Below are 16,046 nucleotides of genomic sequence, written 5' to 3'. Positions count from 1 at the left end.
ATAATGCAACTGTATATACACTTTTTATATACATACATTCACAAATTCACATATTCAATTTAACCCACTAAGGGCTGCTTCTAGACTGCTTGATGAAACTTTCATATGCCACGCTTATTATAATATTTATTGAAAAAATAATTGTACCTCCACGAATACCTAAGAACAGATGAGTATTTAAGCACCATAGTTATTTTCTTAGAAACAAATAACTATGTTTTCGACCAAGTTTTGTTATTAAAAACACTTCGGCACATAATGTGTTAAGCTACACAACAATTTTAATAACATCAATGTTTTGCTGTCGAAATATTACTGTGAGATAATATTACTTTTTGTAAAGGCTCCTTGTGGCTCCATCTTCCTCTTTACTTACAAAACAAAAACACCGACATCTTTCACCTGTAATGTGTAAAATATGTTAAAGTTACATACATTTCGTGGAAACATTAAATACCCCTGGGCGAAAATTGGATAGCGTTTTATTTTATTGATTGAAATCGTATTTCATGATTTTGATATTCAGTTTAATATTACCAGCTAGTTAGCCCTCTCAGAACGAAACATAGAATTTTATCCAATTCATCAATCAATTTTCTACAAGATTGGCTAGTTTTCAGAACTCCTTTTTATTGAAGAGAGCGAATGTCACATCGAAAAAAAGAAAATTTTGAAAAACCTCCACGATTTGGAGAATGGCAATCAACTAGAAGTTTAAATAGATTAAGAATATAATAATAAAATATAATATTTATAATAGATTAATTGTTGAGTGAAATCTAATTCAAATTCATCGATGACACAGCTATCGCATAAAAAGATCCAGTTCCGTTCGGTGGTTCAACTACAAAGTAGGAAATAATTCCAACAATTGAAAATTTTAAACTTTTTGCACTTTTCTACAAGCCACTTTTTGTCCGCGTCTTCGCAGCAATCATCGAGCCGCAGTAGTCAATCTTTTGCTCAGTGCGTGCACGGAAATAACAAGAAAACATTACGTATCAGCAGCAATAGCAGCATCGTAGGGGCCAAGAGCAGAAGCAACGAAAAAGAAAGATCTAAAAATATTTTAATCGTCGTACGTCGAATATTTTCATAGACAGAGCTTTAATTGACAAAACAACGCACTAATAAACGCGAAAATGGTATTAAAAGTCTACGTCAGCGGCATGTCCGGCAACAAGGAGGTGAGTGTGGAGTGTCGTGGGCGGGGCGGCATGGGGCGAGGCAAAGCCTGCATAGAATTGAGCTGCAGTGCGACGGCTCTGGTGTCATGTTAATGGAATGTTTGGGCCCAGTCATTAGCAGCCAACAAACTTGGATAAAAGACGGGTGACGAATGCACTGCAAATTCTATTTTATTCCTCAGCCGTTCTTCTGCTTTTTGTTCGCTGGTGTGCGTGTGGCGATGATGATATAGTGTGTGGTGTACAGTCGAAACGTCATGCTAGCAAGTGGGTATTTTCCTTATGGCTGTGTGTGTGCGTGTGTGGTGGTGGCAAGAAGCAGCACAATGACCGCAAACATTTCATTGCCCATTTATGTATAAGCTTTTTTTTGTGTCTGTCAACTGTGGATCTGTTCAACTGTAAAAGAGAGCGCATTCATTGATCACAGTTGCTTCTACATATGTGCGCAGCTGTGTGTGTGTGTGTTTGCATGATTCACTTTTCCGCTCTTCTCCTTTGTTCCATTTGCATATTTCGAATAAGAACAATAACATAGCGGGCTTTGTGCAGGCCATCGACAGCAACAACATAAAGCGGCTACGTTGACAACAACAATGAGGGCGTGAGTGAGAGCGCGACTTTGCTGTCATTGTTTGTTGTTCCTGTTATGATACCCCTTACCTGCAGAGCAGAAAGGTATATCAATTCTTCGCAAGCAGGGTAGAATCCGTTTGATCCACTGCAAACTACATTATCATAAATGTTTGAACGATTTCCAGAGATGTTCTCGGAGTGTTCTTTAACTTAAAATAACCATTAAATCAGTTTCGTTCGGAACTGTAGCTAACGAAAACCTGAGTTCGCGTAGAGGGTGTGTCTTAGTCGAAATATCCACTACATCGTTTCTACTCTTGTGGTGAGAGCGGGTGCGTCAGTTTCTAAATAAGTGCGTGAAGTCAAAGGAAAACCGTGACAACTCTTTATCGTGTGATAATTACACAAAACAAACAGTTCCAATTGGATTTCCTTATCGGGCTTCCAAGTGTGTGGATGTAAGTGTGTGCGTGCAAACACAAACAGGCTTGCCGGTAGAAATTCATTCACAATAGCTGCCCGGGTATCGACTTGTACTAATATCTAAATACTTCTAATTCCAGGTTAAGAAGCGCCAACAGCGCGTCCTGATGATCCTCGACAGCAAGAACATCCAGTATGTAAGTAAAATTACCTTAAAGTTTTCTATTTACTGCTCCAAGCAGTCGTACCAATTGCTTAATTATAATTAATTATAAAATTATATCAATTTTCTAGGACACCGTGGATATCACAGAGCCCGGCAAGGAGGGAGAGAAGGAGATGATGCAGAACAAATCTACCAGCAATGGCGGCACTGTCAGCGACCCCGATCCCCGGCACCCGCTCCCTCCGCAACTATTCAACGATGCGGAATACTGCGGCGATTACGACGCCTTCGACAACGCCAACGAGATCGACACCCTGGAGGTGTTTCTAAAGCTGGCTCCCGCCGACACCACGGCCGTGAGCAGTGCCCAGATCGAGCTTAAGCAGGAGAACGGCGATGCCAAGAAGGATGAGAAGGAGACAGAAAAGGATGAGGCTGCACCCGCGGACGAGGCTGCTGCAGAGGCCAATGGCGAGGCGGGGGAGAAGGCAGAGGTTTGAGCTTAGGCCATTTACCGTATTTTCCGTTAATTGTTATGAAGCGACACAACACACAACAGAAAAAGCAAAACTACCAGTAAAAATAACAGCAATATAATTAACATCAACTTTAACAGCTAGAGCCACACTGGTGGCCGGCATAATGCTAACAGTAGCAAATAACCCCTCATGTTATCTAACAGCGTATCAGCACTTCCAAGGTTATCTATCGTCTATTATTATTTTTTCAGTCATAAAAAATGGATAAATTGCACTATAACAATTTATCCATTTGTATGGCATAGCTGAAATTAATGATGACCCTGCCACATTACCACCCATCTACCCACATATATCTGTCTCTCTAAAGTAAAGGCGCTTGTATTTGTGTTCTTTAAAAAATTATATTACCCCGACGACTGCAATTCTTAAGTTCTAAGTTTCCAAATTTTAGACACTGCACACGCTCTTAATTTAATTGTGTCAACACTGAGAAAAAAAGACAATTTTAATCAAAATATTTATTATCATTAACCACTACATGCGACACCGTCTGTATGTATGTGTGTTCAGCAGCACACTTTAGGTTCTCATAAGCTTAAGTTCCATCATCTTGAATGAGAGTGTAGAAGAAAGCTGTATCGTTTGTGCAGCAGTTATGTTAATGCGAAAACATAAAAAGCGCTGCCTATATAATGAAAAGGAAATATATTTGTATGAACTTAAAAAAAACTATAACCAACAGCAAGGCTTGTTTTCCTAACACTCTCGTCTAACCCTGCAATAATCCACACTTACACATTTTGCAAAGCCGCGATTGTAGAACGCTAGAACTAAACAGTGGTCCTAGCTCCGCCACGCTAGAATGCCGGCTTGACAGCGATGCCGAGACTGTAGAATGCCAGCACTTAACAGCGAAGCCGCAACTGTAGAATGCCAGCACCTAACCAATGGTAGTAACTGTTCTCGCGCCTGTTCTCCTTTGATGTATCTAATGAATGTGTGCGTGTGATTCTCCCAAAGAAGAAAGACGAAGAAGGCGCTGAGACTACGAGCGAGGATAAGGAGGCAGATAAGGCAGGTGGCGAGGGCGAAGGTGCAGAAGACAAGGAAGAGAATGGCGAGGAAAAGGTAATAGACCCATAAGAGAGTTGCATGGAAAAGAGCTAACATAAGAGAAGTAGGTGGCTTAGGAGCTAACAAAGGCATGTTCTTGCACCGTAGTCGCCACGACCGATTTCTGATCGTATCTTGTACTATATGCATTTTCCACTTCCCCCACCCATAAAAACCATACATAAACACACGCACCACCCCCACAATCCGCCCCCATATACCAGACTGAAACCGAAGCTGACGAAGAGTCAGGGGACCAGGCAGCGACGGAGGACTCGACAGGTAAAGAATCGAAGGAGCAGCAGGATGAAGCTGAGAAACCGGAGGGAGAAGAGGAGTCCAAAGAGAAGAGCGAACAAGAAGGTGAAAAGGACACCGGAAAGCCAGAGGAGGAAGCCGATAAGAAGGCCAAGGTTGATGGAGAGGCTGACACTGAAGAAAAACCATTGGAAGAAGAGGATGAAAAGCAGATAGTTGAAGAGGCTGGTGGGAATAAAGTAAAAGAAGAAACTGAGAAAGAAACCGATAAGGAGAATGCAGAAGAAGAAGTAGAAGAGGAGAAGGAAGCTGTGGCGGAAAAGGAGACACAGGAAGAAGACAAAAAAGAGGACGAAGCTGAGAAAGGTAAAAATGAAAAGGAGCCGAAGGAGGACGAAAAAGAAGAAGGTAAAAAAGATGACGACAAAGAAACTGCCGAAAAAATAGCAGTGACTGAAAAAGAGGCCGAAGAAGATGTTGAGGGAGAAGAAGCAAAGAAGGAACAGGATGTGGATGAAACAGAAACCAACAAAGCAGAAGAAGCAGCCGCGTCCGAAACAGTTGAGACCGAAGATGCTGAAAAGGAGGCGGAGAAAGAAGAGGAAACTCAAGAAGATGCCGCCTCAGAAGATGCTGAAAAGGAGGCGGAGAAAGAAGAGGAAACTCAAGAAAAAGACGCCTCAGAAGATGCTGAAAAGGAGGCGGAGAAAGAAGAAGAAACTCAAGAAGAAGCCGCCTCAGAAGATTCTGAAAAGGAGACTGAGAAGAAGGAAGACGCTGATACAGAGAATGCCACGCCCAAAGAGGATACAGAAGAGGGCAGCAGTAAGCCGAAGCCTGCTGAAGAAGGTGACGACAAGGCAGAGACCTCCTCCTCATCCGGAGAGGAAGAGAGCAAGACGGAGGAATAACTGTAAACAACCCAGCAACAAAAACAACAAAATCCACGCACAGTCACCTGTATCCAAAGTGTATTAATGTCTGTCACGAAATTCGCATACCCTGTTGCAGTGGCTTGTGACTTGAAGCAAAGAGATCGAGAGACAACTTGTATTTGGACACCTTGGAACGAACGAACGAGCCGAAGAATCCACACGGCACACCCACATGAAACACACACACACTCGCACGCACACATTTAGCACATAATGCAACAATTTCTGTAAATAATAAAAAGAAAACCCACTAATCACACAAATTCAGGTGGTGGGTAACGAACCTTAGAGTAATGCTTGTAATACACCCCTCCCTCAGCTCTAGTGTTTTTTCAACAATTTTCTTACTTCCCAACCACCCATCCGACGTCACATCCACAACGCAGCGACAACTTTCTGTAACGACAACAGCAACAACAGCAGTTGCAGCAGCCCCCCCATCTGTCGACCAGCCCACAACAGCCTCTGACCGGCTATTGGAAAGCGAGCGTGTTGCGACTGCGCAGTAGACGACAGCAGAGGGGCAGGCAGGCAAGGCAGTCAACAGCAGCGATTTATTTATGTGTATCTTCCGACTGCGCAGCCTGGAATGTGGAACTCGTTTGCGCTTCGAATTTATTTTGGAAATTATTATTATTTTTTTCAGTGTTTTTTTGACCACAAAAATATTCAGTAAACGAACGGGTACATGATTTACGTTTCTCATTTTAGTTTTTGTATCCAAATAACTAAATATACAGTACATTATAATTATGTTTAGTACAGTACACGGTAAAATGAAGTTTATAATTATTTACGCTCTAGTTCGGGGTCTTTTCCATTATAAAACTAGTCAAAATGCGAGGGGGCTCTCGCCACGCGAAAATCATTTACTAAAAGGAAAACAGGGCGGGGGAAAGGGTTTGCTGTTTGTTTCTGCTGCATATATCTCTGCGGAAAGGAGGGATATATATTATATTCACTCGCAGGGGCATCAGCAGCCGCGATTGCGGTTGCGATTCGTCACTGTCATGCTATGCTCGGTCGCTCTCTAGTCGCTCTCCTCCTCGTCGGACGTGTCTGTCGTGTAGTCACTCAGATTCTCTTGCTGATCGTTGTGCTCCGGCTCGGACTCGCTTAGATCCCACTGGGGATGGTCTGTCGGTGGTGCTGGCGCCTTCTGCACGTCCAGCTTAAGCTCTTGTTGCTGATCCATGCCCAGGTAAGAGTCTGAAATAGAATTAAAATTATTATCTGCAGTCGGAATGCAGTTCCTGCAAGTCTACGCACCCGATCGAAGGCACACTGTGAATGTGTAGACGCCAGGCCAACGCGGCGCAGTAAACTTCAGCTGGATCTCCTCCTTCTCGACCAGGTTCGTGACGTGGTAGGGGGCCGTGAGGAGCGTGCGCGACTTGCGGTCACAGATGTAGGTCCACCAGTATTCTTGTTTCTCCTCGGGGAAGAAGGGACAGTGGACGGTGTGCGATAGGCGCGACTTGCCCTCGAGACGCTCGCGCTTGTTCAGCTTCTGCTGCAGGCGCTCCCACTCCTCGTCATCGTCGTCGTCGAGCGAAGAGTTGTTCTTGTTCTGCTTCTCGTCGTCCTCGCTGACGCTGCCGGCGACCGATTCAACATCGCTGTGTTCCCCGCCATCCGATTCTGCCTCGGAGTTGGCGGCCTGCTCCTCGGACGCTGCGGCCGATGTCGACGCAGTCGCTGCCACGTTGGCCGCCTTGGGCGGCACCTTCTTCTTTTGGTTGTTGGCGGGCTTTTTGCCGCCCTTGCCCTTGCCACCCTTGCGGGGCTTGGCCCAGGCCGAAGCCTTCTTGACGGGCACAGCAGCGGCCGCAGCCTCGTCGTCATCCCCAGCAGCCTCTTCGTTGGCCTCATCGTTGATGCCCTGCTTCTCGGGTGCCTTCGTATCGCCGAACAGAGTCTTCATGTCCTTGCGCTCAAGCGTCACTGTGACCGTGACAATGGCCCCGGCGGTGACTACATTGGTGTTCTCGTCGTCAATGACCTCGCAGCGTATGGAGAAGTCGATCAGGGGCATTTTGCCCAGCACTTTCATGGTATTCTCATACTCGAAATCTGTGAGATTCTTGAGCAGCGTGCGGCCCTCCTCCGGCTTCAGCTGAGCGAACTGCTGCAGATTCTTCACGTGCCGCTTCTTGTTCATGAAGTACAGATGGTCCTCGGTCAGGTGCGGCAGCTGCAGCAGCGGCGACTTGAACTCCCACAGGCCCTGGATGATCATCGGCGACATCTTCATGCAGTTCTCGATGGTCTCGATGCTGGGCAGGCGTGGCACACGCCTGGCATACGCCATCATCACTAGCTGGTGCACACAGGAGACCATCTCCTGCACCAGATACGGGCACTTCTTCACAATGAACTGACGATCGCGCTCCAGTGTATCCGGGTGGAGGGTCATCCGTGAGAGATGGGCATGCAGGATGGCGCGCGCCTTGATGGAGTACATGCGGCAGAGCGGATGCTCCTTGCACTTCTCGTTCAGATTAGGCAGCTGGCGGATGAGCTGTATCGAGATATCAAAGATTAAATCTAGATGGAACAGGAATAAAATACGCAGATTGACTAACCGCTGGAACTTCGTCGTTGTCCGATTGTCGCTCCGTCACCTGGGAGTTGTGTCGCTTGTCGAACTCCAAGCTGGCAGCCAGCACCATCAGGGCTCGCTTGAGCAGCATGTGCGGGGTCTTGTGGATGAAGTAGAAGTACATTTGGGTGGTGTCGAGGAGCACCTTGTCGCCGCTGAAGCGTATGGAACGGTACCACCAGACGCCCACGGCCGAGGGCATGGCCACCATGAAGACGAGACCGTACAGGCCCAGCACCCACACGCTGTTCTCCTTCTCCACAATCCACGAGGGCAGGGCAATGCCAAAGGACATGGCACCGGGGCCATCTGGATTGCCGTACTTTTCATAGTTCTCCTTGGCCACATCGTCGGTGAGGGCCTGGTAGGCCTTGCTGAGCATCATGAACGACTTCTCGTCGCCCGTCTCCTTATCCGGATGCAGTATCTTGGACAGCCTGTAGTAGGCCTTCTTGATCTCAGCCTGCGAGGATGTGGGCGGTACATTGAGTATCTCAAAGGGATCGAAGCTGGCCATTTCATAGTCAAACTGCGAGACCCGATATGTGAGGAATAGCAGCAGGGCCCAGCCCAGCACTATGACGAGCTTGATGGTCCACGACCTGAGGGCTCTGTATGGCTCGGCATTGGCCAGAATTGTCTTCTTTTTCCTGCAGTCGTCGCACTGGCATTCTTCATTGCGCTTGCCGGGATCTGCAAAGAATTTGGCAATTAAATAATGCTGTGATCTTGACAAGAAGTATGGTAAAATTTGGTTGTAACCTAAGAGAAAGCAACACTTTTTGTTTGCTAAGAGAATGTTTAAAGCTTTCTGAGAAGAGAACTTTCGCTGAACGCACATTGAGAAATCGTTTGTTCCTACCGCTCAAACAATTTCGGAAAATGCAACCATACTCTCTTTCTCTCTCTTTCAGAGAGAATAACTGGATTTGGATTAAAGAGAAAGAGTGTCTCGTTTTATACGATGGCGCCTCACGATAAGTGGGCCAACTCCACATACATACACACACACACACACACACACACGTATGTACGTGATCACTCCAGAGCAGAGCAGCCCAATCGGGAACACTGACATCGCGATATGGCAGCGACGTGTGAACGCATGGAGTATTGTTTGGTGTGTTGTGTGTCCCAATTGTGAAGTGAGCCCGACTTGAAATTCGTTTAAGCGCAGCTTTCACCAATACGAAGACGCTGCTGAGGTGACGTTGTTAGAATTAATTATTGGAACGTGTCCATTTGCAATTGCGAGCGGAAAACACATGTACTGTACACTGTTGTTGGGTGGGGGATAAGCACACTCACACACATGCAGGCCACACAAACACAACCACACAAATTCGCGCTGCAGGTGGAGTGGAGAGCGATTATAATCAGGCAGAAGAGAAGGCAGCACTAACCTTCTTTCTTTTTACGTGGCCAATAGTAAATCGTCGTTGGTATCAATATTAGGGCCAAGAACGATAGCACAAAGTAGTAGAACGTTCCGCCGCTCTCATCATATTGGAACTTTTGACCCGCCATCGATGCTGCTACCGCCTATATGTGTAGGTAGTAGTCTGGGCTATATACAAAGATTATCAGCGCGCAGCCTTTCTTCAATTTGCTGCCAGTCTGGAGTCGAGTCGAGTCTCGTCTGGTGTGTGGTCTTTTTCCACTTTTCTTCTCTTCGCTGTGGCGGCGGCGGCGACTGCAGCTCCAGCTGATGGTTTGGCACCTGGCCAAAGGCTTACTGTTCAATTATTAATTAAACTTAATGTTAGCGAACGGGAGTAAGCAGCATGGGCTGTTCTGTATCAGCAACTTTACCGACTTTATATGCCGAAATATTAAAAAAACTATTTACACCGACGCATGAGACTGACACGTAGGGTTGTTTGGCTCACGGACGAACTAGTTCGATTCTACCGGTTCGGTTCCCCTATCGACTACCGATTACATTTGTTGCGCCCGAAGAAGATTTTTTATCTCTGCAATCCCGCGCATCTTCAGATGCTGCAACGGATATTTATATTTAAATTTGCGCTGCGTGGTGCGATTTATGAAATAGATTATAACACTTTTTTAAATACGGTACGCAACGTATTCTTTGTCCAAACAATAAAAATTGCATAATTATATTACAATGAAAATCGAATACAACATCTTTCAAATGCCTAGTATTTGATCAGCAAAAGCACTAACCATACAGTATATAGATGTGACAGTTCATACACCGAACGTGTCTCAGCTGAGTTTTCTGCGGTTTCGGAAAATAAGAATTCATAAATATTTTGTCGTATCTGTGTACACACATAGACTTGCAATTCTCGGCTTGCTTTCGCATCTCGTCATGAATCGAACGTGTCGAAAAAATGCCGAACGTCTCAGGCCCATGATCCGAACGTATCAGCACCCCAGCCGAAGGCCTGGGGGTGCTGGGACAGAAAACTCAGCTGCGACACGTTCGGTGTATGAACTGGCACATCTATATACAGTATGGTTAGTGTCTATATACTGTATGGTTAGTGGCAAAAGCGATCGCACACAAATTAAAATGTTTTATTAAAAAATTCCTATAAAATTAACAAACATCGATAAGTGCAGCCGGCGCAGATGCAGCTCTGCAAACTATCGATCACTGCAACTGTTCGTGTGCCGGTGTTTGATGGTATTTGTCATTTGATTTGATCATATCGCATTTATAAATGGGTTCATTCCCGCAAAAGGCAACATTTTGCAGTTGAAAGTAGAAGAAAGTAGTAATGGCAGAGGCGAACAACAATATTGACAGGACTGCCCGCACCGCCGGTGAGGTTCAGCAAAATTTAGCAGAGTCTCTCGGCTATGCCGAGGAGATTATCTGGGACCTGTGAGTATTGCGCAGTTTTCTTGCTGCACATGGCTTGGCGCACTTGCTAATGACATCATCCAACCCTAGCTTGTCCCAAGAGCAGGAGCACATCTTGTTGCAGAAACTTAGGGAGCTGGTGCGCGATCCGGAGCCACCATATGGTTCAACGGAAAGCCGTGAAGCCGAGACCGCACGGATGAAGCAAATCGGCGCCAATGATAAAATTCGAAATACGATCTTTAATGCCGTTTGGGAGCAGCGTAAGAGCACTCACTAAATCGGTCCAATCAAAATGTCACTCAGCTTCTTTATATCCAGGAAAATATACAAATCGCCAGTCGCTCACATCCATTATATACGTAATGGTTGCCAACGTGGAGGACGTTAATCGCGCGGAGAATTGTCAGTCATTTTCTTGTCACCCGGTTTTCCGCGGGCGTCGTTGTATCAGTAAGTCATGCGATTAGGCCCTCCAAAGATTCTGTACCTATCCCTTTGTATTCTCCTTTTGGCCAGCCGGAAGCAGTGGTACAAGCAGCGATAGCTCCAACTGCTGCATGGTGTTCTTAGATGAAAACGGACGCGTCTATCAGAGCTGGGCCTCGTATGTGGACACAAATGAGCTGCCCGCCGGTGTGATGATTGCCCCCGAGCGTGGCATTTACAAAATGGTCAATGGACGGGTCAGTTTGGATAAGTACACTACGCCGGCTGGCACCACCAACAGAAAGGTGCTCGGATATCTGGACACGGGCAGTGCGATCGGCGGTTTTGCAGCTGCATGCATTCCTGTGGCCGCTCTCCTCACGCTGCCGGTGTCCGCGCCCCTGATGGCGGCTGCCGGGGCCGTGGGCCTTGCCACTGCCGGCTATGCCACGGCACGTTCCAGTGTCAAGCTGATGGATCGCAGCCAGCATGAGCAGTCGATCAACGTGTCGGATCGTGAGGCGCGTGGCCACTGGCTGGGCGTAATCGCTGGTGCCGTGGGACTGGGCGCTGCAGGTGCTACCAGTGTAATGTCAGCGGCCACTGCCGCCGGCCAGGAGGTGGGAGCGGTAAGTGACTCCACCACTCACCCATCACCCTGGAAGAGTCTTCTCATTCTTTGAATCCTCTTACAGATCACTCAGTTGACTGTCAATGGGATGAACATATCCTCGATTGTCATCTCGGGCACTGGTGTGGCCAATGGGGTGCTGGACTTGATACTGGTAAGCCATCCGTCGCATTCTATGGACTTTCTCTAATGTCTTTCCTGCAGAAATACCAGGACGGCGATGATGTCACGGCCATGGATGTGCTACAGCTTTCGGCCTCACTGGTGCTGTTTACGCACAGCGTTTACAACTTCCGTTTGGCATCGACCATTATCAATGACACGGCCAACAGCAAGATAGGCAGCTATCGCGAGACTCTGAGCAATCGCCAGCGGTAATCATGATAAGCTTTGGATTTATAATCCTTTCTCTCTTTACGGCTTTCGGTATTGTTGCAGGCGCGCCTTTGATAAGGTGTCCAAGGAGACCATACGCATCCGTGGCAACACAAAGGGCAAGCTGGACATAATACGCGGCGTCAACGAGGTGCCCTCAAAGCAGCAGTTCAACGATCTGTACAAGATCAACAAGCAGCTGAACAAGGAGGGCGTGCGGGCTGCCTTTGCACCCGATGGCAAAGGATTCGTGCTGAACGACCAGGTGACCGCCAACGCGGCGGATCTGCGTGCCAGTGTGCAGCACAATCAGGGACCCGATATACTGGGTCAGGTGAAGCAGCCGATTCCCACCACCCACGAAGCTGCGACCAGTACCAAAACGATTGGTGGGTCCCGCCTGCTGGGTCCCAATCCGACTGCCCTCGACGGGCCAGAGCCCACCAACTATGCCGTGGGCGCGTTCGGCCTCCAGCTAAGCTCCGTTGTGGTCGGTGGTGTGGTGTTCGTCCTGAAAGATTACGGAGAGATGATATTCACACACATTGTCAATGCCGAGAGCATTGAGAATTTGATCACCAGCATGGCCGAGCGCCTGGAACCGGAGGTCTTCAATTTCATCATGAATCTGACGCGTACCTTCATGGACACGATGCTCGAGGAATTAACGACGGTGCTGAAGTTCTTCATTGCCACCGAATCGGTGATGTACAGGATCCTTAAGTTTATTCTGGACAACTATAGCGCTGCGGCCTACGATCTGATTGTGGAGCACACCATGGATATTTTGCAGGCCGTCAGGGCCTACTACATGGCGCTGAACCCGAACTCGCTTTCCGAACTCGTCAAGAGGTGTGATGTCTGCGAGGGCTACTACAGCATCTGTAAATTGTAACCAAGTCGCAAATTTAAACTCTATATCATCATTATCTTTAACTATTACACAATTCCCCAAGAAGAAAGGAGAAACAAATCCAAACCCAATCCACAAAGTGACTGCGATAGCAGCGTAACCAAATAAACCATTATAAATGAGCACAACTTGACAACAAAATACAAATTGGCTGTACGAATTTTGATAGAATTTACAATGTACACAATTTTAACTAATTAATAAAGGATGTTTTTTGTTATTCCTGTCGTTTTCCTGTTCTATTGCTTGAAGCCGAGAGTATCTAGCGATATATTCGTCTCAGAGAGTATCATAGGAGCGATATGAACGTAGTTCTTGCTGCTGGAGAGGAATGATTCCTTCGCAAGAGTAGCATAAAGCAGCAAGCAATTGGTATTTTGCGCTGCTCAGTGTTGGAACAACGTGAAACTTATTCTTAAAGTATTCAAGTATTTACCAGCCTTATCCGTGTACCACCAATAAATACAGAAATAGCATATAGAGCGTTGGGCAGTCAGGTGTATTGTTTCCGACACTGGCAGCAAGGACGCTCTTAAAACAATTGGAGACAATTGAAAAGAGGATAACAAAAATGATTTGAAATTTAATAAATAAATGAAATTATAATTTCTGCATTTAGTTTACTCGCTTCTCGTTCTCGTTACAGTAAAGTAATTAAAATAATGATAAGGATAATACTTAAGAATAACATCGTTCGATATCTCCTGCACAGATTGCCATGGAGAGAGGCAGCCAGGCCCCGAAAGCGTGAGATTTGTTAGCTTTTGTTTTGTTTTGTTTGTTTGTTTTTTTTTTTTGCTTTCTTTATTTCACGAAGACAACACAGACATATTAAGATCCAAAATATATATATATGTATTTATATATATAGATATATATGTGTATACGTGTAGTTATGTTTTGTTTGTGGCTTGTTCCTTGCTGAAAATGTACGTGTGAGTGTGTGGTGTGTCTGTTATGTGTGGCATGCGTGTAAATTGTTTGTTTCCTTGTGTATTTGTGTGCGTCATCCGAAGGGAGAGAGAAAGAGGGGAGGGAGGATCGAGTGAAGTGGAGTGGATTGTGGATCCAACCATCCGCCCAGCTTAGACACGCGACAATTGCTGCAGCAAGTTGCACGGCCAGAATGCCTCGACGCGCTCTTTGAGCAACTGAAACGGATACGAGATCCAGGTAAGTACTGTCTGTGCCAGCAGGCCCATCGGCTCCGGATACTGATGCGTGAGGAGGGCCAGCAGGGCCGTGAAGGAGCAGAGACCAGCGGTGAAGAGTATGAAGAACGGCAGCTCCTTTTTGGGATAGACGGACACCTCGTGGAAGGCCGGCAGCAGTTCACGATCGGCGCACTCGGTGCACGTTGGATATGGATAGAAGAGATGGCCGCGCTCTAGCGGATACGGCAGCATACGAAATGTGCCCTCCCAGGTGCAGTGCAGCAAATTGAGGGCACCCTCCACCTGCTTCCAGTGCTTCAAATGGAAGAATGCATAGGCCAGGGCCTCGGAATCGCCGCGCTTCAATATGTGCTCTGGCGGCAGAATGAGCGGCTTCGTCTCCAGCAAATACTTGGGCACATGCGGATTGAATTCGACTGCCCGATGAATGGCCTCCACGGCACTCATCTCGGCCGGGCTCAGGCCGCGCTTCGAGGCAATGTCCGGCGAGAATTTGTCGGCAACGGCGCGCGCCTTCAGCAGCGCCGCCGTATAGCAAATGGTCGCCGATTTGGGCAGCGAGATGTCATCGTACTTGGCCAGTATGGCGTGGCAATCGGCATAGGCCTGCATCTCCAGCAGCGTTTCGATGAGATTCTCGTGAATGTTCAGCACGCTCATGATGGAGGGTATCTCCTTGGTGAGGTCGCGAAACATCTTGGCCGCCTCCTTCAACTTGCCCAGCTTGCGGGCGCACATGGCCAGCCGTCGCTTGATGTAGATCAGCACATTCGTGTCCCTGCGATGCATGCCGTCTGCGATGGCCCCCTGATGCTGGGTGGCCTGCGACTTGCGATAGTTGATCTCCGCCACCTTGAGCGCCGTCTTCAGTATCTTCTCCGCCTCCATGATGGTCATGGCCTCCTCCTCGGCCAGCAGGATGTAGGCCGGGGCGCACTCGGCATTGATTTCCAGGGCATTGTGTGCGGATTTGATGCGCTGCATGGGATTCCGTTCACGCCAGGCCGTCTGCATTATTTCGTATTCCTCCTTGCGGGCATCGCCCTCGCAGGTGAAGAACGTCTGATGGTCCTGGGCGCTCAGGTTCATGTCGTAGTAGGTGAGCGGCTCCTTGCTGGTCGCCCAGAAGAAGCGCTGATACTCGGCACCGCGAAACAGATTCAGGGGGTTGCGCCACACTTTACACTCGGGCATCTGGGTGCCCGTGCTGGTGGTTGAATTGGCTCCCCCACCAGCGCCCGGTCCGCCACCTCCTGCGCCGCCGCCGCCACCACCATTACTGCTGCTGCTGGAACCACTGCTGCTGCTGCTGCCGCTGCCATTGCTGGAGTCCGATTGGGCATCGTTGCCATTGATCCACGGGCTGATGTGATTGATGGACACTTGCTCTGCCAATGCAAATGGATAAAATCAATTGTAGCCAGAGCTATGCTATGCCCGACCCCGAGCACTTACCAATAAAGGATGTTCCGTATTTGCGAAAGTACCACCACTCGAAGATCAGGATTAGACCCGATATGAGGCTGGAGGTGCCCGTGAGTGCCACATAGAACTTTGGCGTCAGTGTGCTGAGAAACATGGACGAGTCCCACATCCTGAGATGAGACACACTGCCACAAGCTTTTGGTTTGGTTTGGAAATTGTGTATGTGATGTTGTTGTTGCCTCCCGTTGCTGTTGCTGGGGCTGTTGCCGTTGCCGCCACGACCGAGACCGTTTCGTCGCCTCGAGTGCACTTCAAACCGTCTCCGAGGTGCAGTGGTTTTTGAGCTGAACAAATCGTTTACAAACAAATATAATATCCTCGCTTTATCCTTTCCTTGGATCCTGCAGACTTTTTTTCTATAAAGTATTCATCGGAGTGTCGCAGAGGGGGGGTGAGAGCGTTTAGTTTTTCGATAGCACCAAAAGAGAAATACCAACTACCGACAGGCAGTCTATCGATTGTT

At 47.5% G+C, this 16,046-nt stretch overlaps 4 protein-coding genes across 4 annotated transcripts; 2 read left to right on the top strand and 2 right to left on the bottom strand.

Annotated features, from left to right (window-relative positions):
• The first annotated feature begins 790 nt into the window (after window positions 1-790).
• Window positions 791-5,907, top strand: LOC111078922 (SH3 domain-binding glutamic acid-rich protein homolog). The gene is made up of 5 exons (XM_041594564.1): window positions 791-851; window positions 932-1,187; window positions 2,327-2,383; window positions 2,481-2,846; window positions 5,527-5,907. Exons 2-5 carry the CDS (start codon window positions 1,143-1,145, stop codon window positions 5,647-5,649), a joined length of 591 nt encoding a protein of 196 aa, XP_041450498.1. The 5' UTR covers window positions 791-851; window positions 932-1,142; the 3' UTR covers window positions 5,650-5,907.
• On the bottom strand, window positions 5,739-9,649 carry LOC111078930 (translocation protein SEC63 homolog). Its single transcript, XM_022373877.2, has 5 exons — window positions 9,555-9,649; window positions 9,146-9,477; window positions 7,726-8,435; window positions 6,410-7,661; window positions 5,739-6,349 (listed from the first exon to the last, which is right to left on the bottom strand). The coding sequence occupies exons 2-5, from the start codon at window positions 9,267-9,269 to the stop codon at window positions 6,171-6,173; spliced, it is 2,265 nt and encodes a 754-aa protein (XP_022229569.1). The 5' UTR covers window positions 9,270-9,477; window positions 9,555-9,649; the 3' UTR covers window positions 5,739-6,170.
• Window positions 9,650-10,279: 630 nt separating this feature from the next.
• LOC111078908 lies at window positions 10,280-13,141 on the top strand. Its single transcript, XM_022373846.2, has 7 exons — window positions 10,280-10,596; window positions 10,666-10,838; window positions 10,897-11,028; window positions 11,095-11,633; window positions 11,700-11,789; window positions 11,840-12,009; window positions 12,074-13,141. The coding sequence occupies exons 1-7, from the start codon at window positions 10,490-10,492 to the stop codon at window positions 12,903-12,905; spliced, it is 2,043 nt and encodes a 680-aa protein (XP_022229538.2). The 5' UTR covers window positions 10,280-10,489; the 3' UTR covers window positions 12,906-13,141.
• A 354-nt stretch (window positions 13,142-13,495) lies between these two features.
• Window positions 13,496-16,035, bottom strand: LOC111078909 (protein ST7 homolog). The gene is made up of 2 exons (XM_022373849.2): window positions 15,554-16,035; window positions 13,496-15,486 (listed from the first exon to the last, which is right to left on the bottom strand). The coding sequence occupies exons 1-2, from the start codon at window positions 15,690-15,692 to the stop codon at window positions 14,009-14,011; spliced, it is 1,617 nt and encodes a 538-aa protein (XP_022229541.1). The 5' UTR covers window positions 15,693-16,035; the 3' UTR covers window positions 13,496-14,008.
• Window positions 16,036-16,046: the final 11 nt, after the last annotated feature.

Source organism: Drosophila obscura, unplaced genomic scaffold, assembly GCF_018151105.1.
Source record: "Drosophila obscura isolate BZ-5 IFL unplaced genomic scaffold, ASM1815110v1 contig_30, whole genome shotgun sequence".
Classification (NCBI taxonomy): Eukaryota; Metazoa; Arthropoda; class Insecta; order Diptera; family Drosophilidae; genus Drosophila; species Drosophila obscura.
The sequence above is the reverse complement of the archived record's forward strand: the minus strand, read 5'-3'. Positions and strand labels throughout refer to the sequence as shown.

Excerpts from the sequence above, each read along its gene's own strand:
- LOC111078922 (XM_041594564.1), top strand. The coding sequence starts at position 1,143 with ATGGTATTAAAAGTCTACGTCAGCGGCATGTCCGGCAACAAGGAG. Across the intron at positions 2,384-2,480 it reads ACAGCAAGAACATCCAGTAT|GACACCGTGGATATCACAGA; the intron begins GTAAGTAAAATT and ends TCAATTTTCTAG. Across the intron at positions 2,847-5,526 it reads AGGCGGGGGAGAAGGCAGAG|CGACAACTTTCTGTAACGAC; the intron begins GTTTGAGCTTAG and ends TCCACAACGCAG.
- LOC111078930 (XM_022373877.2), bottom strand. The coding sequence starts at position 9,269 with ATGGCGGGTCAAAAGTTCCAATATGATGAGAGCGGCGGAACGTTCTAC. Across the intron at positions 8,436-9,145 it reads GCCACGTAAAAAGAAAGAAG|ATCCCGGCAAGCGCAATGAA; the intron begins GTTAGTGCTGCC and ends AATTCTTTGCAG. Across the intron at positions 7,662-7,725 it reads ACAACGACGAAGTTCCAGCG|CTCATCCGCCAGCTGCCTAA; the intron begins GTTAGTCAATCT and ends ATCTCGATACAG.
- LOC111078908 (XM_022373846.2), top strand. The coding sequence starts at position 10,490 with ATGGCAGAGGCGAACAACAATATTGACAGGACTGCCCGCACCGCCGGT. Across the intron at positions 11,634-11,699 it reads CCGGCCAGGAGGTGGGAGCG|ATCACTCAGTTGACTGTCAA; the intron begins GTAAGTGACTCC and ends ATCCTCTTACAG. Across the intron at positions 12,010-12,073 it reads ACTCTGAGCAATCGCCAGCG|GCGCGCCTTTGATAAGGTGT; the intron begins GTAATCATGATA and ends GTATTGTTGCAG.
- LOC111078909 (XM_022373849.2), bottom strand. The coding sequence starts at position 15,692 with ATGTGGGACTCGTCCATGTTTCTCAGCACACTGACGCCAAAGTTCTAT. Across the intron at positions 15,487-15,553 it reads ATACGGAACATCCTTTATTG|AGCAAGTGTCCATCAATCAC; the intron begins GTAAGTGCTCGG and ends TTGCATTGGCAG.